The sequence below is a fragment of the Drosophila sulfurigaster genome, chromosome X (genome assembly GCF_023558435.1).
Source record: "Drosophila sulfurigaster albostrigata strain 15112-1811.04 chromosome X, ASM2355843v2, whole genome shotgun sequence".
Classification (NCBI taxonomy): Eukaryota; Metazoa; Arthropoda; class Insecta; order Diptera; family Drosophilidae; genus Drosophila; species Drosophila sulfurigaster.
In genome coordinates, this window is record NC_084885.1 from 30,584,816 (window position 1) to 30,602,936 (window position 18,121).

The 18,121-nt window shown below is 39.5% G+C and overlaps 1 protein-coding gene across 1 annotated transcript; it reads left to right on the forward strand.

Moving 5' to 3' along the window:
• Nucleotides 1-684: 684 nt before the first annotated feature.
• Nucleotides 685-17,966, forward strand: LOC133848761 (open rectifier potassium channel protein 1). The gene is given in 9 exon segments (XM_062284449.1): nt 685-1,364; nt 8,772-8,939; nt 13,155-13,456; nt 13,521-13,772; nt 13,833-13,936; nt 14,106-14,253; nt 15,678-16,325; nt 16,327-16,533; nt 16,535-17,966. Coding segments are annotated over 8 exon segments (3,072 nt in total). The 5' UTR covers nt 685-1,364; nt 8,772-8,797; the 3' UTR covers nt 17,804-17,966.
• The last annotated feature ends 155 nt before the right edge of the window (nt 17,967-18,121 follow it).

Here is an 18,121-nt window from a genome sequence, read left to right on the forward strand (position 1 = left end):
AATTAGATATTTAAATTTCAAGAAATTAAATAAATACAAATACTTTAAGATTGCAAAATGAACATATTATGCAAAATAAAAAATATATATTAGCGAAATATATTGAGTTAAAAAAATCCATTCAACAAAAAACGGATATTTAAATTGCAAGAAATACAAGTATTGAAAGGTTACAAAAAAATTGGAATTGAAGTTGCAAAAATTGAAATAAATAAAACTATTTACAAGAAAATAAATCTATTATGCAAAATAAAAAAATTTAAAAATAAAGTGTTAAAACATTAATCATGAAAAATATGTAAGTTTTAAAGAAAATAAATGGAATTATGGAAAATAGAGTTGAACCAATTATGGAATACAAAAACTGTATAGCGAGAAAATGAGATCGAAATTGGAGAACAAAAAGTAAGTTGACTGAGTTTCAAGATCGTTTCGATCGCGACTTATAAACTGGGATCTTCGATCTGCCTGCTTCGACAACCTGCCCACAAAATGATCATACTCTTTTTCGCTTTAGTTGGTGAGTTTAAAAATCTCACACATTTTACACGTTTACTAAGTGAGTATGAGTGCAAGCGTGTGCTAGAGAGAGATAGCGGAAAGGGGGAGGAGAAGTGCGGCGGGGTTGGAAGACAATCGGCTCGTCAAAGGAGGCGTTTGATAGTCGTCGGAGTCGGTGTCGAGTGGAGTCGAGTCGAGTCGATGCGAGTGTTGAGCGTTGAGCTTCTTCCAGCGACGGCGATATTGTGTGCAGTCATATGATGGACGTATCGCGCTGCGTATCGTAACAACAACGTAGCGGGCGTTGGGTGTTGAGCGTATAACCGTTACCGTTACCGTTACCGTTGTGTGGCTGAGCGGGATTACCGTTAGCATTTGCAGCATTGTTTTCCCGTTAACGGTTAACCGCTTGCCCAGCTTTATTCGAATTCCAATCCGTCAACGCGAACGCGAACGCGCGCCGCACCCGCAGCTCTGCAGCTGCGCAGCTGCCGCAAGAGAGACGTGAGCTTCCAAGCATTTCAATCTAAATCACAAACACACACACACACACGTACAACACACTCACACACACACACACTCGCAGAGCGGCAGACAGGGCACACAACAAAAGTGTCAACCCGCCGCCTGCAGCGCTTCAATTTCAATTCAATGCGCGCCGTGTAACGGTCGCGATCAACGGTTCTATGCATTGATTTTCGTTCGTTTCTCCGTTCGTTCGCCTTTTTTTTTTTATTCTGTTTCTGTTTCGCCTTCGCCTTGCCAAAAGCCAAAAGGAAATTCGCAAACATACAAAAAAGTGCAGTGCAAAAAAATTTTGTTGTGATTCGTTTTTTTTTTTCGTGTCGGATTTTCGGAGTGTGGTGTGTATTACTTTCTAGTAGTAAATTTGAATCAATAAAAACAAACGCTGCGTAAATTGTTTGCCACAAGGAATTTGTGTAACATACTAACAACAAAAATAATATATATAGAATCATAAAAAAAAAAGATTTCAAATTTGTAAAGGAGTATAAAAAGATTTCTTACTTTGCAAAAACGTTTCTAAGTTCTTAAATATTATAACTCTGGCTAAGAAATACAAGTTTTTCTTCCATAAGATCCTGGCTCTATAAAATGTTTCTCAAGTGTTGAAAGAAAACAACTTTTTTACTGCAAAAGAAAACCTGAAATATATTCTATCTCTTGTTAAAAACAGCATCGTAAATTTTGTAATTTTCCGTCGGGTTCTTTTCATACGATTGCGCGGGGTCGGCTAACGAACTGTGACCTATTGGAGATGTAGATGGTATTCCTCCCCGTTCGGTCTGTGCAAATATAATACAGCCAATATTGCCAATGATTCAGTTCAGTTTCATTATCTGTTTTGTGGTCACTTTTGTGTGCAGCTTATCAGAGGATCCGCATTGCTCAAATTTCATATAAAAATATGTCTACACATATCTGTATAATTATGTTAACAAATTGACTTCAAATAACCTGTTGCTGCATCTTCTTCAAACTGATCGTAACGAAGATTAGCAAATATTTCAAATTCAATTTAATCAACTCTTTTCACATAATTTTGACCACCCTGTGGAATTGCCTGATGACCTGTTCAGCCATGTTTTCCTTAGCCTTTGAGAATTGTTTTCGTTAAAACTCTTTTTTAATAGCAATCTTAGCCACACTCCAAGTTGAGTGCTTAAGATTTGCGCCTAGTTAGTTCAGTTTGCCCGACTTGCGTAATATGTAGTATGTTTCAATAGTGTTTTTGTTTTTTAGCACGTTTTATTAATTGACGTGTTGTTGTTGAGATTTCGCTTTCTTTTTGTGTTGTGTGTGCTGCATTGTTGTTTCTCAGTTTCTTTCTTGACAATCTTAACGATCTGCGCTCCAGTTTAGACAGCACGGCACGTCTATGAGGGGATGAGGGACTTCTAGGTATAGCTTATAGGGTATAATATGTATAGTAAATACATAGGTATTAACAACGTACAACGCGTCGTATGTGTAATCTGTTCTCTCTAGGGGCCTTTAGCCCCTTTGCCACATGCATTTGTATATGAATGAATGCAGCTAATTAGTGAAATTGTTCGATTCGATTGTTGTGATCCGCACAAAACGATTGTTGAGCTGGACGCCACAGCTGCTATATATGTATAAGAGTAGTGTTTTTTTCCTTTTTGGAAATTGTTTTGCGTTTTCTGTTCTTTTTTTTTTTGTGTGGGGAACTCGTGGATGTGTCGATGTTATCGCCTCAAGGTGGCTTCTTGGTTGCTTTTGGCGCCTTAGCATGAGCGTATAAAAATTTTGGAAGCCATCGATCATGTTGCCAAGTCGCATGTTTAGCAACAAATGTTGCTGGCAACATTTCGTCAGCGAGCAATCCTTGACGATTCATTCACTGTATTTATATATAGTGATGATATTTGGGTCGATCGCAAATGTTATCGACATTCACTTGTCAACGGACGTTATTAATTGTCGTGTAACCAAGAGGCATCAACTCAAGAGCTTGTTGGCCCCCTCGTTATCAGTCTCCACAAAGAGAGAAGGGAGAGAGAGAGAGACAGAGAAAGAGTGGGGAAGACATTGATAGATCGAAATGCAATTAATCATGCATGCGAAATATTGTCGAGTTCTATGTGTAGTAGCAATGTCAACATAATTAGCATTACCAATTTTACAGCAATCACAATGAATGTTTCTCTCTTAAAGGTATTACACCCATATTATACCTATACTATATAGCAGAGTCCCGTCGGGTGGGTTATACTATATAGACTATACGTCATTAGCTTGGCAGCATGGCTGAAACAAACACTTCGTCGTCGTCGTCGTCGTCGTTGTCATTGTCGTGATTATTTACTAAACGTGTTCATTTTGCAGTTGCTGCTATTTATTATTGATTATGCGACTGTTTAGCGTTCAGTATATGTAAATATTTTTTATTCATTCACTTCCAAATACATTATATACCACAGCAGCAAGAATTTCAACTTAAATAAATACAAATACTATATAAATATATATATATCAAAAGCAAGGCTTGCCGAATTCAGAATACTCTCAAAATAAACTAAAAAAAGTGCACCTTAACCTCACTTTAATTATATCTAGCAAATACTATATTCTACAGCAGCAAAAATTTCAAATAAAATAAATAGAAATTCTATAAAAATATATGTAAAAAGTGTTTAGCTCGCCGTATTTAGAATACTCTCAAAGGAAATTTCAAAAAGTGCACCTTAACCTCACTTAAGTTATAGCTAGTAAATGCAGCATTCGAAAAGTGTACCTTAACCTCACTTAAGTTATAGCTAGCAAATCCATTATATACAGCAGCAAACATTTCAAATAAAATAAAAAGAAATTCTATAAAAATATATATAAAAAGTGTTAAGCTTGCCGAATTCAAAATACTCTCTAAGAAAACTTTAAAAAGTGCACCTTAACCTCACTTATGTTATAGCCAGGGGGCTGATAGCTTAAATTATACAAATGATTCTCTATACCATAATTAAAATAAATACTACAATTGAAAATCTCTCTCGAATAATAAAAATTAAGTATTTCTGACTTTACGAAACCTTTCGTCTATATAGTTTATGGAATCGTTAACAACAAAAATCGAAAACGAAAAACAACAACATCGTTTCATAATGATCACGAAACTGTACTTGATGTGGGCTGCGATTGATTTACACCCACTGACACGTTTTGATAATCGTCGATGCGAGATCAGTTCAAATTAAAATGTCTGATTCAATCCTTATCTGATGTGGATTATCCGTGGCACGTTGGTTATCAATTAGTAACCTTTATATGACTATATTAAATGTTCTGTTGTTTTTCGCACTTAACTTTAATTAAATATTGATCAACTTAATTTACATGATCATAGATTTGGTCGGGATTTGGTTCATTGGGGCCACTTGCTCATATCATATCATATATCCCAAAATAACAAAATCGCACAGAAATGAGCAAAACATATTTTCAGATTTCCACCCAGATTCAAGTGATTAATTAGAATGCATATTTATAGCTTGAATGCTGATCGAATGACTCTAAAAATAGAAGAATTCGGAAGTATTCCATAAGGAAGTGCAAAATGAATAATATCTACTGCTTTTTTTTTTACCGATCAGTTAACTTGAACTTTCCATAAGCAGGCAATAATAAGCCCCTAAAAGAACTTTCCATACACAACAGTAATTCTATAGAAGTTCCCTATAAAGTTTTTATTATGCTAATTGCAATCAGCCCTAAGCAATAAAGAATTTTCGTACGTTTGTCGATCGATGATGATCAACTTTTTACTTTTATTTGCAGAATTTTCCATTCCGTTGAAAATTAGACAAGCCCAAATCACAGCCACAAATAACGTCATTAAAAAAGTTTGTATTTGTTTGCTGTTTTTTTTTTGTAAATAAATAAAAGTCTAATCAAATATAATACAATAAATTGAAAGAGTTCCATTGAATGGCGCGTCATCGGCGACGGCGATTCAAGCGAGAAATGCGATCAATAAACACTCAAAAAAACATTTACTGTTTTTTCGTCTCTTTTTTTGTTGGCATGCTTTATTATTGTTAACAAATAACTTAGCCCAATTTGATGGCTTTTGACTTTCAACTACAACAAACATCAAGAAATATTTCTTAGATAATTTCATCAACATTCTTGTACTGAAAACACAAACACACAAAAGTAAAGAATACAAAAATGATAATTTTAATTGAATATAATGATATTGTAGCGTTCGCATTATCAGCTCAGCACTTGACTTCAATTGTAGCAACAACAACAGCAACAATAACAATAATAATAATAATAATGCGACCAACAATAGATAGATTTCGTTGTAGTTGCGGCAATAATAATAAGTTTAAGCTGTAGAAGAGTTCTGTAATGTCGCATGTAATACTTGAGATAGATAGTTCAGAGTAAACAATACACTGAGTGCAAATAGTATGCACAATGACTTGCAAGCTGCAAAAATGTGCAAAGATATTGAATCAATAATCTTTTCTTGTCTTTGATTCATTTTTAAACTACTAAATTATATTTTTGGAATGTCTATTTTGTCAGCAGATCAATAGATACATATATCTATATCTATACTATATATGTAATTCAAATTCAGTTATTTTAAAAATGAATATCACATTTTAAATAAACTTAAAATGCGTTGATTTTTAGCAGAAGTTAAAAATGTATTAAAATACACGTTTTTATTTAATTGAAAAGAAATTCGATGAAAATTACACACAGAAACTAAATATACGTTTATTTTTTTAAATGAAAAACCAATTTAAAAAGATTAACGAAAGAATAGAAAAATTAGATTGATAAGCAAATTTATAAAAATGAACAAAAAAAAAATAGATGAATCATAGTGAAAATAAAATGTATAGAAATGAATGAAAGAATAGAAAAATTACATTGAAAAGCAAATTTATAAAAATTAACAAAAAAAAAATAGATGAATCATAGTGAAAATAAAATGTATAGAAATGAATGAAAGAATAGAAAAATTACATTGATACGCAAATTTATGAAAATGAACAAAAGAATAGAAAAATCATATTGAGAAACAAATTTATAAAAATTAACAAGAAAAATGAATGAAAAATATTAAAACAAAAGATTCTTCGCATTGCTTTAAAGACCAGATTACAATAAAAGGTGCTCGGGGAAATTCGCAATTCGATCGATATGAAGATAAACTTGTGCGTGAATTTTGCACTCAGCGAACAAAAAAAAAAAGATAAACCCGGTGATCATGTTTGCCGCAGTGACTGTAGCGACATCCAAAGACGGACAAAGTTCGAAGAAGTGTGCGAGTGTGTGTTAAAGATACCGAGTTGGAGCTAATATAAGTAGTGAACTACCTCAACATGAACCAATAATAATTACGATGGAAAATGAGTTATCTTTACGATTTTGCAAGAAGTACAAGCAATAAGTAGCTGCTATTATCGATCGAATTTATTTCACAAATAAGTTAAATCGAAGCACTGGAAATTAGCTCGTATCTAACTAAGACAAAACCATCGATGCCGATGTCGATGTCGATGCATGTGTGAATTGCCTCTGCTTACTTCTCTTCTCCTCTTTTCCTCATCGGAGAGTTGTCAACGCGACGCCACCTAATAATTGGGGAGAAGGCGGAGAAGTTGGAGGGAAGGGGCGAAGGCGTTAGGAGGTCTCTATATCGAGCCGCTAATTAGACGCGATCGCGGTACATTTCCGAGCAGTGTGCCACAAAAAAAAAAAGAGAGAAAAAAAAAATACAGAATCTAACACACAAACACATCCCATGCCCAATGCGAACGTAATCCCAGACAGATAACAACGTTGTCGACTACTTTGTACCGCTTCTTACCAAAAAAAAAAAGCTGAAGAAAGGGAAGCAGCAAGGTGCTGAAGCTATTCGTACAAATTAGCAGCAATACTCACACTTCTACACTTATATGCCTGGGAGCGATATGATTAGAAGTGTCAATAAGTATGTAAACCCCAAGTGTTTGCCGCATCGCCAAATGACGTCGCTGCCCCAGCTCTGAGCAATGCCGTCCCAATGACGTCGCTCGCTATGTGGAGCAACCACTGCAGGGGCCGGGGGGCTGAGGCGGGGGAAGGTTGCAAAGCCCCACAGCGGGGGGAGCGGCATAATCATAACTACACATAATCATAATCATAGCCATAACCCGGATCGACGGAAGCAACGAGTTTATCTCACATTGGGTTCCACGACACGGTAGCTACCCTACCAACAGCTACCAACAGCTGATCATAAATTTAAGACACTGATATTCTTGCTGCACTTGAAAAGGTGTCACTTAAAGCGATCAGTCTCAAGTGTGGTTCTAAATCAACTGCTAACTGCGTGACCTTCTCGGTACCACCTCTAGCTAGGTTAAAATCCGGTACTGCCAGCGGGCTGATCATAAATTTAAGACTCCAACTTGCATTGATATGCTAGATGCACTTTGAGACGTGTCATTCAAAGCGATCAGCCTCAAGCATGGTTCTAAATTAAGTGCTTACTGCGTACCTAAAGTACGACCTTCTCTGTACCACCTCTCTGCTTTACATCTAACTTACTCTGATATTCTAGCTACACTTCAGAAAGTGTCACTTAAAGCGATCAGCCTCAAGTGTGGTTCTAAATCTAACTGCGTGTATAAAGCTCGACCTTCCCGGTACCACCTCTAGCTAGGTTAAAATCCGGTTTTGCCAGCGGGTTGATCATAAATTTAAGACTCCAACTTGCACTGATATGCTTGCTGCATTCGAAAAAATATCATTTAAAGCGATCAGTCTCAAGTGTGGTTCTAAATTAAGTGCTAAGTGCGTACCTAAAGTACGACCTTCTCGGTACCACCTCTCTTCTTTACATCAGATCATTACTTTACTATCTTAAGATCCAGTATTGCCAACCTGCTAGCTTGCTGATCACAAATTTAGGACTCCAACTTGCACTGATATACTAGCTACACTTCAAAAAGTGTCATTTAAAGCGATCAGTCTTAAGTGTGGTTTTAAATTGGCATCTAGCTTCATGCTTAAAGCTCGACATTCCCGGTAACATTTCTCTGCTTTACATCAGATAATTACTTTGCTAGCCTATAATCTAAAATGAGAATTCCTAGCCTATTTCTATGTCAACTAGCAATAGCATTTGATAAGAAAGTGTTAAATAATGCAATCACTCTCAAGTGCAGCTTTCAACAAATATACTTCCTTTACCTTGCATGAGTAAAGCGCAGGTCGTAGAGAATGATCAATGAATGAAGTTTCGAGCATTTAATGCATCCACAACACAACGACCTTCCGCTTCGGTACCACCTGTAACCCTACAGCCTTCCAGTGTAGGGTAGCAAATAATCTAAGACAGAGCGACAAGCACAACTCTTTAATGTGGAGCAGCGCTGCCCCAAAAAGAGAGAACAATCGGACATGGGTAACACACATATATTTAGACAATCGTCAAACTAACTCGAAGCACTTGAGCAATCGCAATCAAGAGTCGATTAGCGCTGATACAACCATAAATAATAAATAAAACATAACCCACAAAAGAACTCGACAGATATTGCAATTCCAGCTGAAATAAACAATTTAAAACAACAAAAAATGTGAGCAAACAATTTACTGAAGTGCTTCGATTCGGTCGCTACCGATTCCCGAATCCCAATCCCAATCTCAATCCAAACCAATCCCAAATAAAACCTTTGCTGGGCTATAAATAAATGAGGAATACTCGTGTATGTTTGCAGTTTGAGCCAGCGACGACGGGTCGAGCATGTCGCCAAACCGTTGGATCCTCTTGCTCATCTTCTATATATCATATCTGTTATTTGGCGCTGCGATCTACTATCACATCGAGCATGGCGAAGAGAAGGAAGCACGCGCCGAGGAGCTGAAGGAGCGCATTGAAATCCATGGTGAGTAAAACATTCGATTCATTCCGTTTTTTTCCCTTGATCTTAACCTGTCTATAACCTAAGTAAACCTCTGAATAAAACAACAATAGCAGCTACCGCTGCAACGGTCATAAACGACAATCTATAATATCCAAGATACAAACATCATATATGAGATCGTATATACTCATTTAGTTTATTGTCCCGGGGCCCGGTCACAATAAAAGCCCAACAAATTTTCATCTCGAGGGCATATGATATCACAACTAAACTGTCTGCCACGAAATTTGGCCAACGAGTTTTGTTTAACACCACTTACGTATGTAGTTGCCAGACGCCCCCGTCGGACACTAAAAGATAGCACAGCACTTCCAAAGTTTACGACTATCTCTGCACAATACACTGCACCCGAAGAAGTTAGCTCAATTCCATAGCTCACTTGGCGAGTGAGGAATAAAAGTGTGTAGGTGGGCTCAGTTGTTGTGTTTGGATAAGATTCGGGATACTTTTCGAAATAAAAAAGAGATAGGATAATAAGGAATCGGAAAGAAAATAACCCATCGAATTTAGATAATTTAAGAAATGGTTTTCTATAATAAATAAGGAACTGGATTAAGAGATCGTATAATGAAATTTCATATATGTGCTGTTCTATATTAAATAAGGAATCGAAAACTAAAAAAAAATCAACCCACTGAACTCAGTGATTTGAAGAGATTGTTTTATGTCAGTTGGTAATATTGTGTAAGTTTGATTGTCAAAAATAAATTCAACATTTAGAAATAACAAATAATTTAAAATTGAACAGAAAATAAGAAATCGAAAACTGAAGAACTCAATGAACTCAGTAATTTTAAGAAATGGTTTAATGAAATTTCATATATGTGCAGCTCAATATTAAATAAGGAATGGGAAACTAATGAAATTAACAATGAACTCATCAATTTGAAGAGATGATATAATCAAATTTTTAAATCAAGAAATGGAAATTAAAGAAATCAACTACCTCAACTGCTTCTATGTGCTGTTTTTCCGATAGAATGATTATAAAATTAGACAGCTGCACACAGGAGTATTGCTAAAAATATTCCAATTTAAGAATTATTCATAGCATCATAGAATAACTAAAATTTATACATAAAAGAAAAACAAGTTTTTGGACTTTTGTCTTACAATAATCATTGATCAACATTCAAAAAAGATAAAAATAGAAATTGACGCTATTTTGAATTTCGCAACTGTCCCAATTACAAATACAAATATCAGTAGAATCAATATTTTAGGAGAGCATACAACATTCGATGTGTGAAACTTGAAGCAATTTGACGGTGTTTTATTTTGTTTTTGCCAAACGTGCGTAAATGTTGAGAAATGTGAGCTTTATGAGTTAGCAAGTGTGCGAATCTGATCCGTGATTAATTGCATTATACGAGTTGAATGTGATTTACATACCTACGTATGTCTGGATCACTCTAGATCTCTATTTGTATAATCTATGTGTGTGTGTTTGTATAGTACATCGTGGTATAGTTGTTGTGTCTACATAAATGCGCGATGCCAGCGTATTTATTTTGAGGGCTATTCCACAATAATTGCAATAAAATCAAATTTAAACAGCACATAAAATGTGCTAATTATGCAAATAAATAAACTATAAACTCTAATTAGACACCGTCGAAGCGAGACGTGCGGCGATAAGCTATAAATATCATCCAATACCATCGAATTAAAAACGGAAACGAGCCTCACGATCATCAAGACATGATCGCAACGATCGTCGATCGTTGGTTCGGTAAATGACATTTCGCATTGTCGCAAATAAAACCTTAAATACATATTCATAGTCCTTAACAATATGACTTTGACTCTGACTCTGACTGAATACGATACGAGTTAATGCCCGGTCATGATTTATGATCGATGGCAATGCCGGACTTTACGCTGAGCCCCGAAGTGTCCGAAGGGTCTTTGCCAGAGGTCTTAACATCAAAGTCTCCAGTCTTTATCAAAGTAATGCCCAGCGATAGATATAATTCAGGGGCTTGAAAACCACTTCAATGCTGCCCACAAGCGATATTTGTATCCCATTCCCTTTTTGCTTGACATGTGCTGCAGATTTTGCTGTCAATCAGCTTAAATTGTTATTGCTGATAAGAGTCGAAAAGAAGCTAACTAAAGTGATCTTACTTGCATTTAGTAAGTGATCTTAAGAAGCTGTGAACCAATGACAAGTGATATTCATATTCAAAATAAGATCTTCAACTTTAACTAGAGATCAACTTTCCATAATCCAAGCTGATATTGCTGATAAAGAGTCGATAAGAAATGATCTTACTTCTACTTAGTAGGTGATCTTAAGAAACTATGATCGAACGACAAGTGATTTTTATATTGACAGCGATCTGCGGCTTTAAATATAAATCAATTTTCACCTCATCCCTTTAGTGATCTTTCCATAATCCAAGCTAATATTGCTGGTAAGAATAATAATAATAACTAAAGTGATCTTACTTCTATTTAGTAAGTGATCTTAACAGCCTGTGAACTAATGACAAGTGATCTTCATATTGACAGCGACGTCAAAGAGACTTTAACTAGAGTTCAAGTTCATCCCCTTTAGTGATCTTACCATAATCCAAGCTGATACTGCTCATAAGAGTCGATGAGAAGTGATCTTACTTCCCCCTAGTAGGTGATCTTAAGAAGCTGCGGTCTAAAGACAAGTGATCTTCATATTGACAGCGATCTTCGACTTTAGAGTTCAACATTCATCTATTCATCCCCTTTGGTGATCTTCCCATAATTCAAGCTAATTTCCCTCGACATAGTTCAACTTTAAATGATCTTGCTGGCAGCTCTCGAAAACCAAACGCTGGCATTAATTAAATAAATTTATCAATTTGTTTGCCGCAAACATTTCCGGCTCACAACGCGATAAGCGAGATAATCTAAATAGACGACATCACGTCAAGTCGAGGCTTGAACGATTTACAAGAATTTGTGCTAATCATCGACGTCTATGAACAAATTGTCGCAATCACAATCAAACTAGGGTGGGTAGGGGAATAAGAGGGGGCCGGGGAATCCCTCCCATACATCCACAAATCAGCGACAAAAGGCGATACAGCTGCCAAGATTTGAAAAGAAAGAGAGAGAGCGAACGAGCGAACGAACGAACGATGATGATGATGATTATTATAGCTACATGGTGTGTACCGGGAATTGCCCGTAATTGTTAAGCATTTCCCTCGTTTTCATACGTCCCGTGGAGCAGATAACGCATCCAACAAAAATACAGAAACTAAATCTACGCCTGGGGGCATTTATTGAATTATGCAATTCGTTAAAAGATTACGATCTCAAATTGTTGTCAGAGATTTTGTGCATTTGCTTGCAGCTCTAAGGTTTATTGAATGATTGCACTTGGTTAATCACAATAAATTGCACTTAGGATGCACCTTTAACTAGTTCAAACTTAACTCGAGATACGCCACCAAAACTCCCTCCTCCTCTTCCTATCTTCCCTGAAGAACACTTTGACGTCAGACCCGAAAGATAAGAATATTGCTAGGAAATTACAGCACAAATAATTACGAGTAAATTCCCAAGAAGACAATTTCGGAAAAAAGTTCGATTGAAAATGAGCGTAAGATCGTTAAAAGTGTTGTCACCCCAAAAAAATACGGTTCTAATACAATAAAGTGAATCATCTTTAGCGGTCTGATTAGATCTCCGTACTTCATTCGCAAGATAGTTTAAGCAATTATAGGCTTGCAAATGCGGCAATAAAACATATTTCAAGTGCAATTGGCAACTCTATCATAGCAAGATCAACGCAACGTCTGCGCGTAATGATCGTTACGAACGTTACGAAATTCGAATTTTAAACAGTTACAGCTGGGGGCAAAGCACCGTGTTACAACCGATGATCATCGCAGCGATCAATGAATGACTCGGGCCAGGGTCAGATCTGTGTTTTCCCTCCACGCCTCTTCACTTCGCTGCTCGCTGCAGTCGCCACTCGGTTTGTCACGTTGACAGTTTCGGTATCTTTTATGCGCTAAACTGTGTTTTGTATTTTCGGAAAAGCGGAAGGTTAAATGGCGTTAGTAACGCCAATTTTGTTTGCTTCCGGAACACGTGTAATTTGATTTGATTTTATGCTTGATTGAACTTTCGTGTGTTTAGTTTTCAATGTCTATTTCCTCTCTCTCTCTGTCTGGGCCTCTGTTGCAGATTATCTATTGGATCAGTTGTCGGATAAGAATGAGACAACGCAGAATGAAATATTGGAGAGGATAACGGATTATTGTGGCAAACCGGTGACGGATTACACTAAGGATGAGTACGAAATTCCCTACACATGGACCTTCTACCACGCCTTCTTCTTCGCCTTCACCGTCTGCTCGACGGTGGGCTATGGCAACATATCGCCCACCACGTTTGCGGGTCGCATGGTGATGATCGTCTACTCGGTGATCGGCATTCCCGTCAACGGTATTCTCTTCGCTGGTCTCGGCGAATATTTCGGACGAACGGTGCGTAAACTTTTGGAAGAGAACGCCACCCGACAACATACATAAATACATATTTCCTTTCCAGTTCGAGGCGATCTATCGTCGGTATAAAAAGTACAAAATGTCCTCGGATGATCATTATGTGCCGCCGCAGCTGGGACTGATCACAACCGTTGTGATCGCTCTTATACCGGGCATAGCGTTGTTCCTTTTGCTCCCCGCCTGGGTGTTTACCTACTTTGAGAATTGGCCGTACTCCATTTCGTTGTACTACAGCTATGTAACGACATCGACAATTGGTTTCGGCGACTACGTTCCCACATTTGGATCCAATCAGGTGAGTCACATTTTCCCCCATCGATTGTATCAATCTCTAGAATTTGAATTCCTTATGCAGCCTCGAGAATTCGGCGGTTGGTTTGTGGTCTATCAGATCTTTGTCATTGTCTGGTTCATATTCTCCTTGGGTTATCTGGTGATGATCATGACATTTATCACACGGTAAGTTGAGCATTATTATTTGACTGCATGATTGAATATGTTTCGTTTTGCATGCTGGGTTACTTCATCTTAACCTCAACCCAAACACTCATCCGATATATTTATTATATGTATTTCTCATAAAAAAAAAACCAAATACACACACAACATACAACAACAACGACAACAGTGGACTTCAAAGCAAGAAACTGGCCCATTTGGAGCAACAATTGTCGTCGAATCTGAAGGCAACACAGAATCGCATCTGGACGGGAGTTACCAAGGATGTTGGCTATCTGCGGCGACTACTCAACGAGCTCTACATACTCAAAGTGAAGGTAAAGCACATACAAAAAACAAAAACATTTCATACAATGCAGGCTAATAAATTAATTAATCAGGGCAGATCATACTACAAATTGATACGTGTTTGTTTGCGAGTTTTATGTTAGCCTGCAAAATGAAGCGAGCCATTTCTAAATATTGAATTTGCTAATTCATTTAATTTGTATTAAGCAAGTTCGCACAACTTAACCTTAAAACCAGGGCAAACATTTATTTAGCTTAGCGCGTGAAGCGTGTGAAAACTAACCTAAGTAAGGGAAAGTTAAGCAGAAAGCATGATCAATGCTTCAATTTACTAATTAAATAACAATAACATTTGTGTAACTGAAAATTTACAAAGCTAACCTCACTTCTGGGGAAAACATAAGCACGCTATTAATACGTTTTAGGAAAAAAATAAGTGAAGCATCAAATCTAACCTAACTAAGTAAGGGAAAGTTCAGAAGAAAATAACAATGGCATTTATGGAACTGAAAATCGACAGAGCTAACCTCACTTCTGGTGAAAACATAAGCACGATTTTAATACGTTTTAGGAAAAAATAAATTACGCATCAGACCTAACCTCACTTTTTGTGCAAAATAATTTAGAAAGCTCACTCTAACCCTAATTTCGCACTATTATGCAACTTAATATATTTTGAAGAAGTTCAATAACTCAAAATTATGAATTAAATAAGAAAACTTAGTATGTTATTAAATTTCTCTGCATTAAACCAACTTTTGGGAAAATTAATTAAAAATAAACGCAACCTAACCTCACAAGCCAATTGTTACATTACATACATACATACTACGTCAAACGTTAAACGTTGATTCGTCAAGCGGCAGTTGTCACGTAAGTTGCAGACGCATGCGGCGAGTCGTCACAAGCTCAGCGAAGAGACGCTCAAAAGGGAGACGACAAAATCACACTAACGTACTAACACACACCCACACACACACATAAGTAAATAGATAGTGTGTGACACGGGGAATGCCTTCGTCATGTCTAATCACATTTCCTTTATGCTTTCGCAAAAGCATAGCGGCAACAACAACAACAATACTTTTTTTTGCGTTCTACGCAATTAATAATTAAATGTTTGACTAAGCGGGCGCACTTAACCTATAGCACAACACTGGGTGCGATAAGTTCGATGACAATACAAAAAAAATATGTGATACAATTTTCTTCTTGTAGTTTTGTCGAAAGGGAAATAGAAAAAGCGCGCAGAATAAGATTAAGAGTGCACAGAAGAAGAAGAGCAGGCGTAAGTAAAACAATCAACATTCAAGGATTTAGATCGAAAAAAGAAGAAGAAAAGAATAAAATAGGCAAACTATACTAATGCATATTTCAATTTGTTGCACTCTCTTTACATGCACACGCTATCGATAACTATCGATTTATCGCTCTTGACTCTTGACTTAAACAGCCCGTTTACACCGACACGGAATATGCGTTCTCACTGCCACGTTCGGCCTCCTGCCCCGAACTCAGCATGTATCGCGTGGAACCCGCTCCGATACCAAGTCGGAAGCGCGCTTATTCTGTGTGCGCCGAGGTGGCGTCTGCCCAGGCTGTGGGCTTGGTGCACGCTAATTCCGATACGGAGCTGAGCAAGTTCGATCGCGAGAAGACGTTCGAGACGGCGGAAGCGTATCGCCAGACCACAGATCTGCTGGCCAAGGTGGTGACGGCTTTGGCCACGGTTCAGCCGCCGCCGGAGGCTGATGATGCGGCACTGTATGGCGGCTATCATGGCTTCTCCGATTCCCAAATTCTCGCCAGCGAATGGTCCTTCTCCACGGTCAACGAGTTCTCGACGCCGCGTCGTCCACGCGGTCGTGCCTGTTCCGACTTTAACATTGAGCCACCGCGTCGTCCACTGCGCGCGCCGCACACACACAACGAATGGACATGGAGCGGTGATAATCAGCAGATACAGGAGGCCTTTAAGAATCGCTACAAGAGTCAGGCGAATGGTGGCAGTGCCAGCGATTCGTATGTGGTGCACCTGGAGCCGGACAGCGTTGAGGAGCATCTGAAGAAGAACAACACCAGCGTTGGAGCCGGTCGCGTCAAAAAAGTTCTCCATGCCCGATGGACTCCGCAAGCTCTTCCATCGCAAGCGTCCCTCGCAGGATCTGGAGCGCAAGCTGTCGGTGGTCTCGGTGCCCGAGGGCATCACCGAGCTGCCAGGACGCTCCCCTCTCGACTACTACAACAACACGGTCACGGCGGGCGCCAGTCAATCGTATCTACGCAATGGTCGGGGACCGCCGCCACCTTTTCGACTCCAATACAAGTCTCGCTTCGGGTGGAGGCCTCAACAATCCGGGCTTCCAGCTCGACGATTCGGAACAGGCAACCTTCAGCTCCAGCACGGGCCCCTATCAACGCAGGTCAGCCGCTGGCGTTGCGGCAGCTGGCAAACGTCGTCGCGAATCGATCTACACGCAGAATCCGGCGTTGGCTGCACGACGTGGCAGCATGTATCCACCGACAGCTGCCGCCCTGGCCCAGATGCAACGTCGCGGTTCCGGTTCGGCGGCCATGGCTGCAGTTGCCGCCCGTCGGGGCAGTCTTTTCCCGGCCACAGGAGGTGGACCCACAACCGGTTCGACGCCCAGGCGCTCGAGTATCTTCTCCGTTACCTCTGACAAGGATATGGACGTGCTGGAGCAGACCACTATAGCGGACCTCATACGCGCTCTCGAAGTCGTCCACACGCATGCGGTGCTCGACGAACACCAACAGCAGCAGCAGCAGCAGCAACAGCAGCACCAGTTGAGTGGCAACAAGCTGCACAAGAAGCAGCGCAAGATGGGCAATGCTGGCCTCGATCCGCCCCAGCTGCCGCCCCTACTCTCGTTCTTTGCGGGTGATCAGACGCGCACCTTGCAGGCCACAGCAGCGAATCGGCTCTACGCCAGACGCTCCACCATCGTGGGGACCATGTCACCGCTGAGCGGCGTTGCCAACAGCAGTGCTGGGGCCGGACGTCGTCCGTCGGGCATTCAGATGATGGAGCCACCGCCCAGCTATACGGAAAAGCCGCTGCCCAGCGTCGCATCGACGTCGACGCCCAGCGGACCGTCCAAGTTCCGGCGACGCTTCAGCGTGCGTCCCACGGCACTGCAAATTCCACCAGGCCAAGCGCCACCGCCCGGCGTTAGTCTGAGCGATGAGCCGAGTCCGTTGCCAACGGGTTCTCAGACGGCGCTGCAGCGTCGCCTCTCGCTGCGTCCCTCGCCGCTGGCGCGTGAGATGTCGCCAACTTCACCCACGGGTGTGAACAGCTCGGGTGCATCTGGTTTGGAGGATGCGGGCACTTCGGCCACCCGACTGCTGCCATCGTCGATAACGCGACCGAGCACGAGCAGCACACACTCACCGTTGTCGAGGATTGTGCAAATCTCGCAGGCACAACGCAAGAGTAGTATGCCCGAGGGATTTGCGGGAGCGGGTGCACGAAAGCCCGGCAATAATCCAGGCAGCAACTCCGGAAGTGGTAGCGGAGGTGCCAGCGGAAGCAACGGAACAGGCAGCGAAAAATAATCGATTGGTGTTTGTCCGGAACGTGTCTCAAGTGTTTTTTAGTTTATAGTTTGATTATTGTTGCCACTAATTCGCCTATCTGTACTACATACTATGTAATTTTATGTTTAATCCTATACAATTCTTGCGAAAACATTCCTCGGATATATTTCCCGGAAAAAAACATTCCTAGCTCGCCATTGCGAACTGCATCATATCAATATCATGTTATGTTTTATATATTTCTTGTTATGATTATTATTTATACGTTTACTTTATCTATGCCTATATCTACTATGAGCGATGAGCTTCCATGAACAAAAAAAAAAAATGAAACTT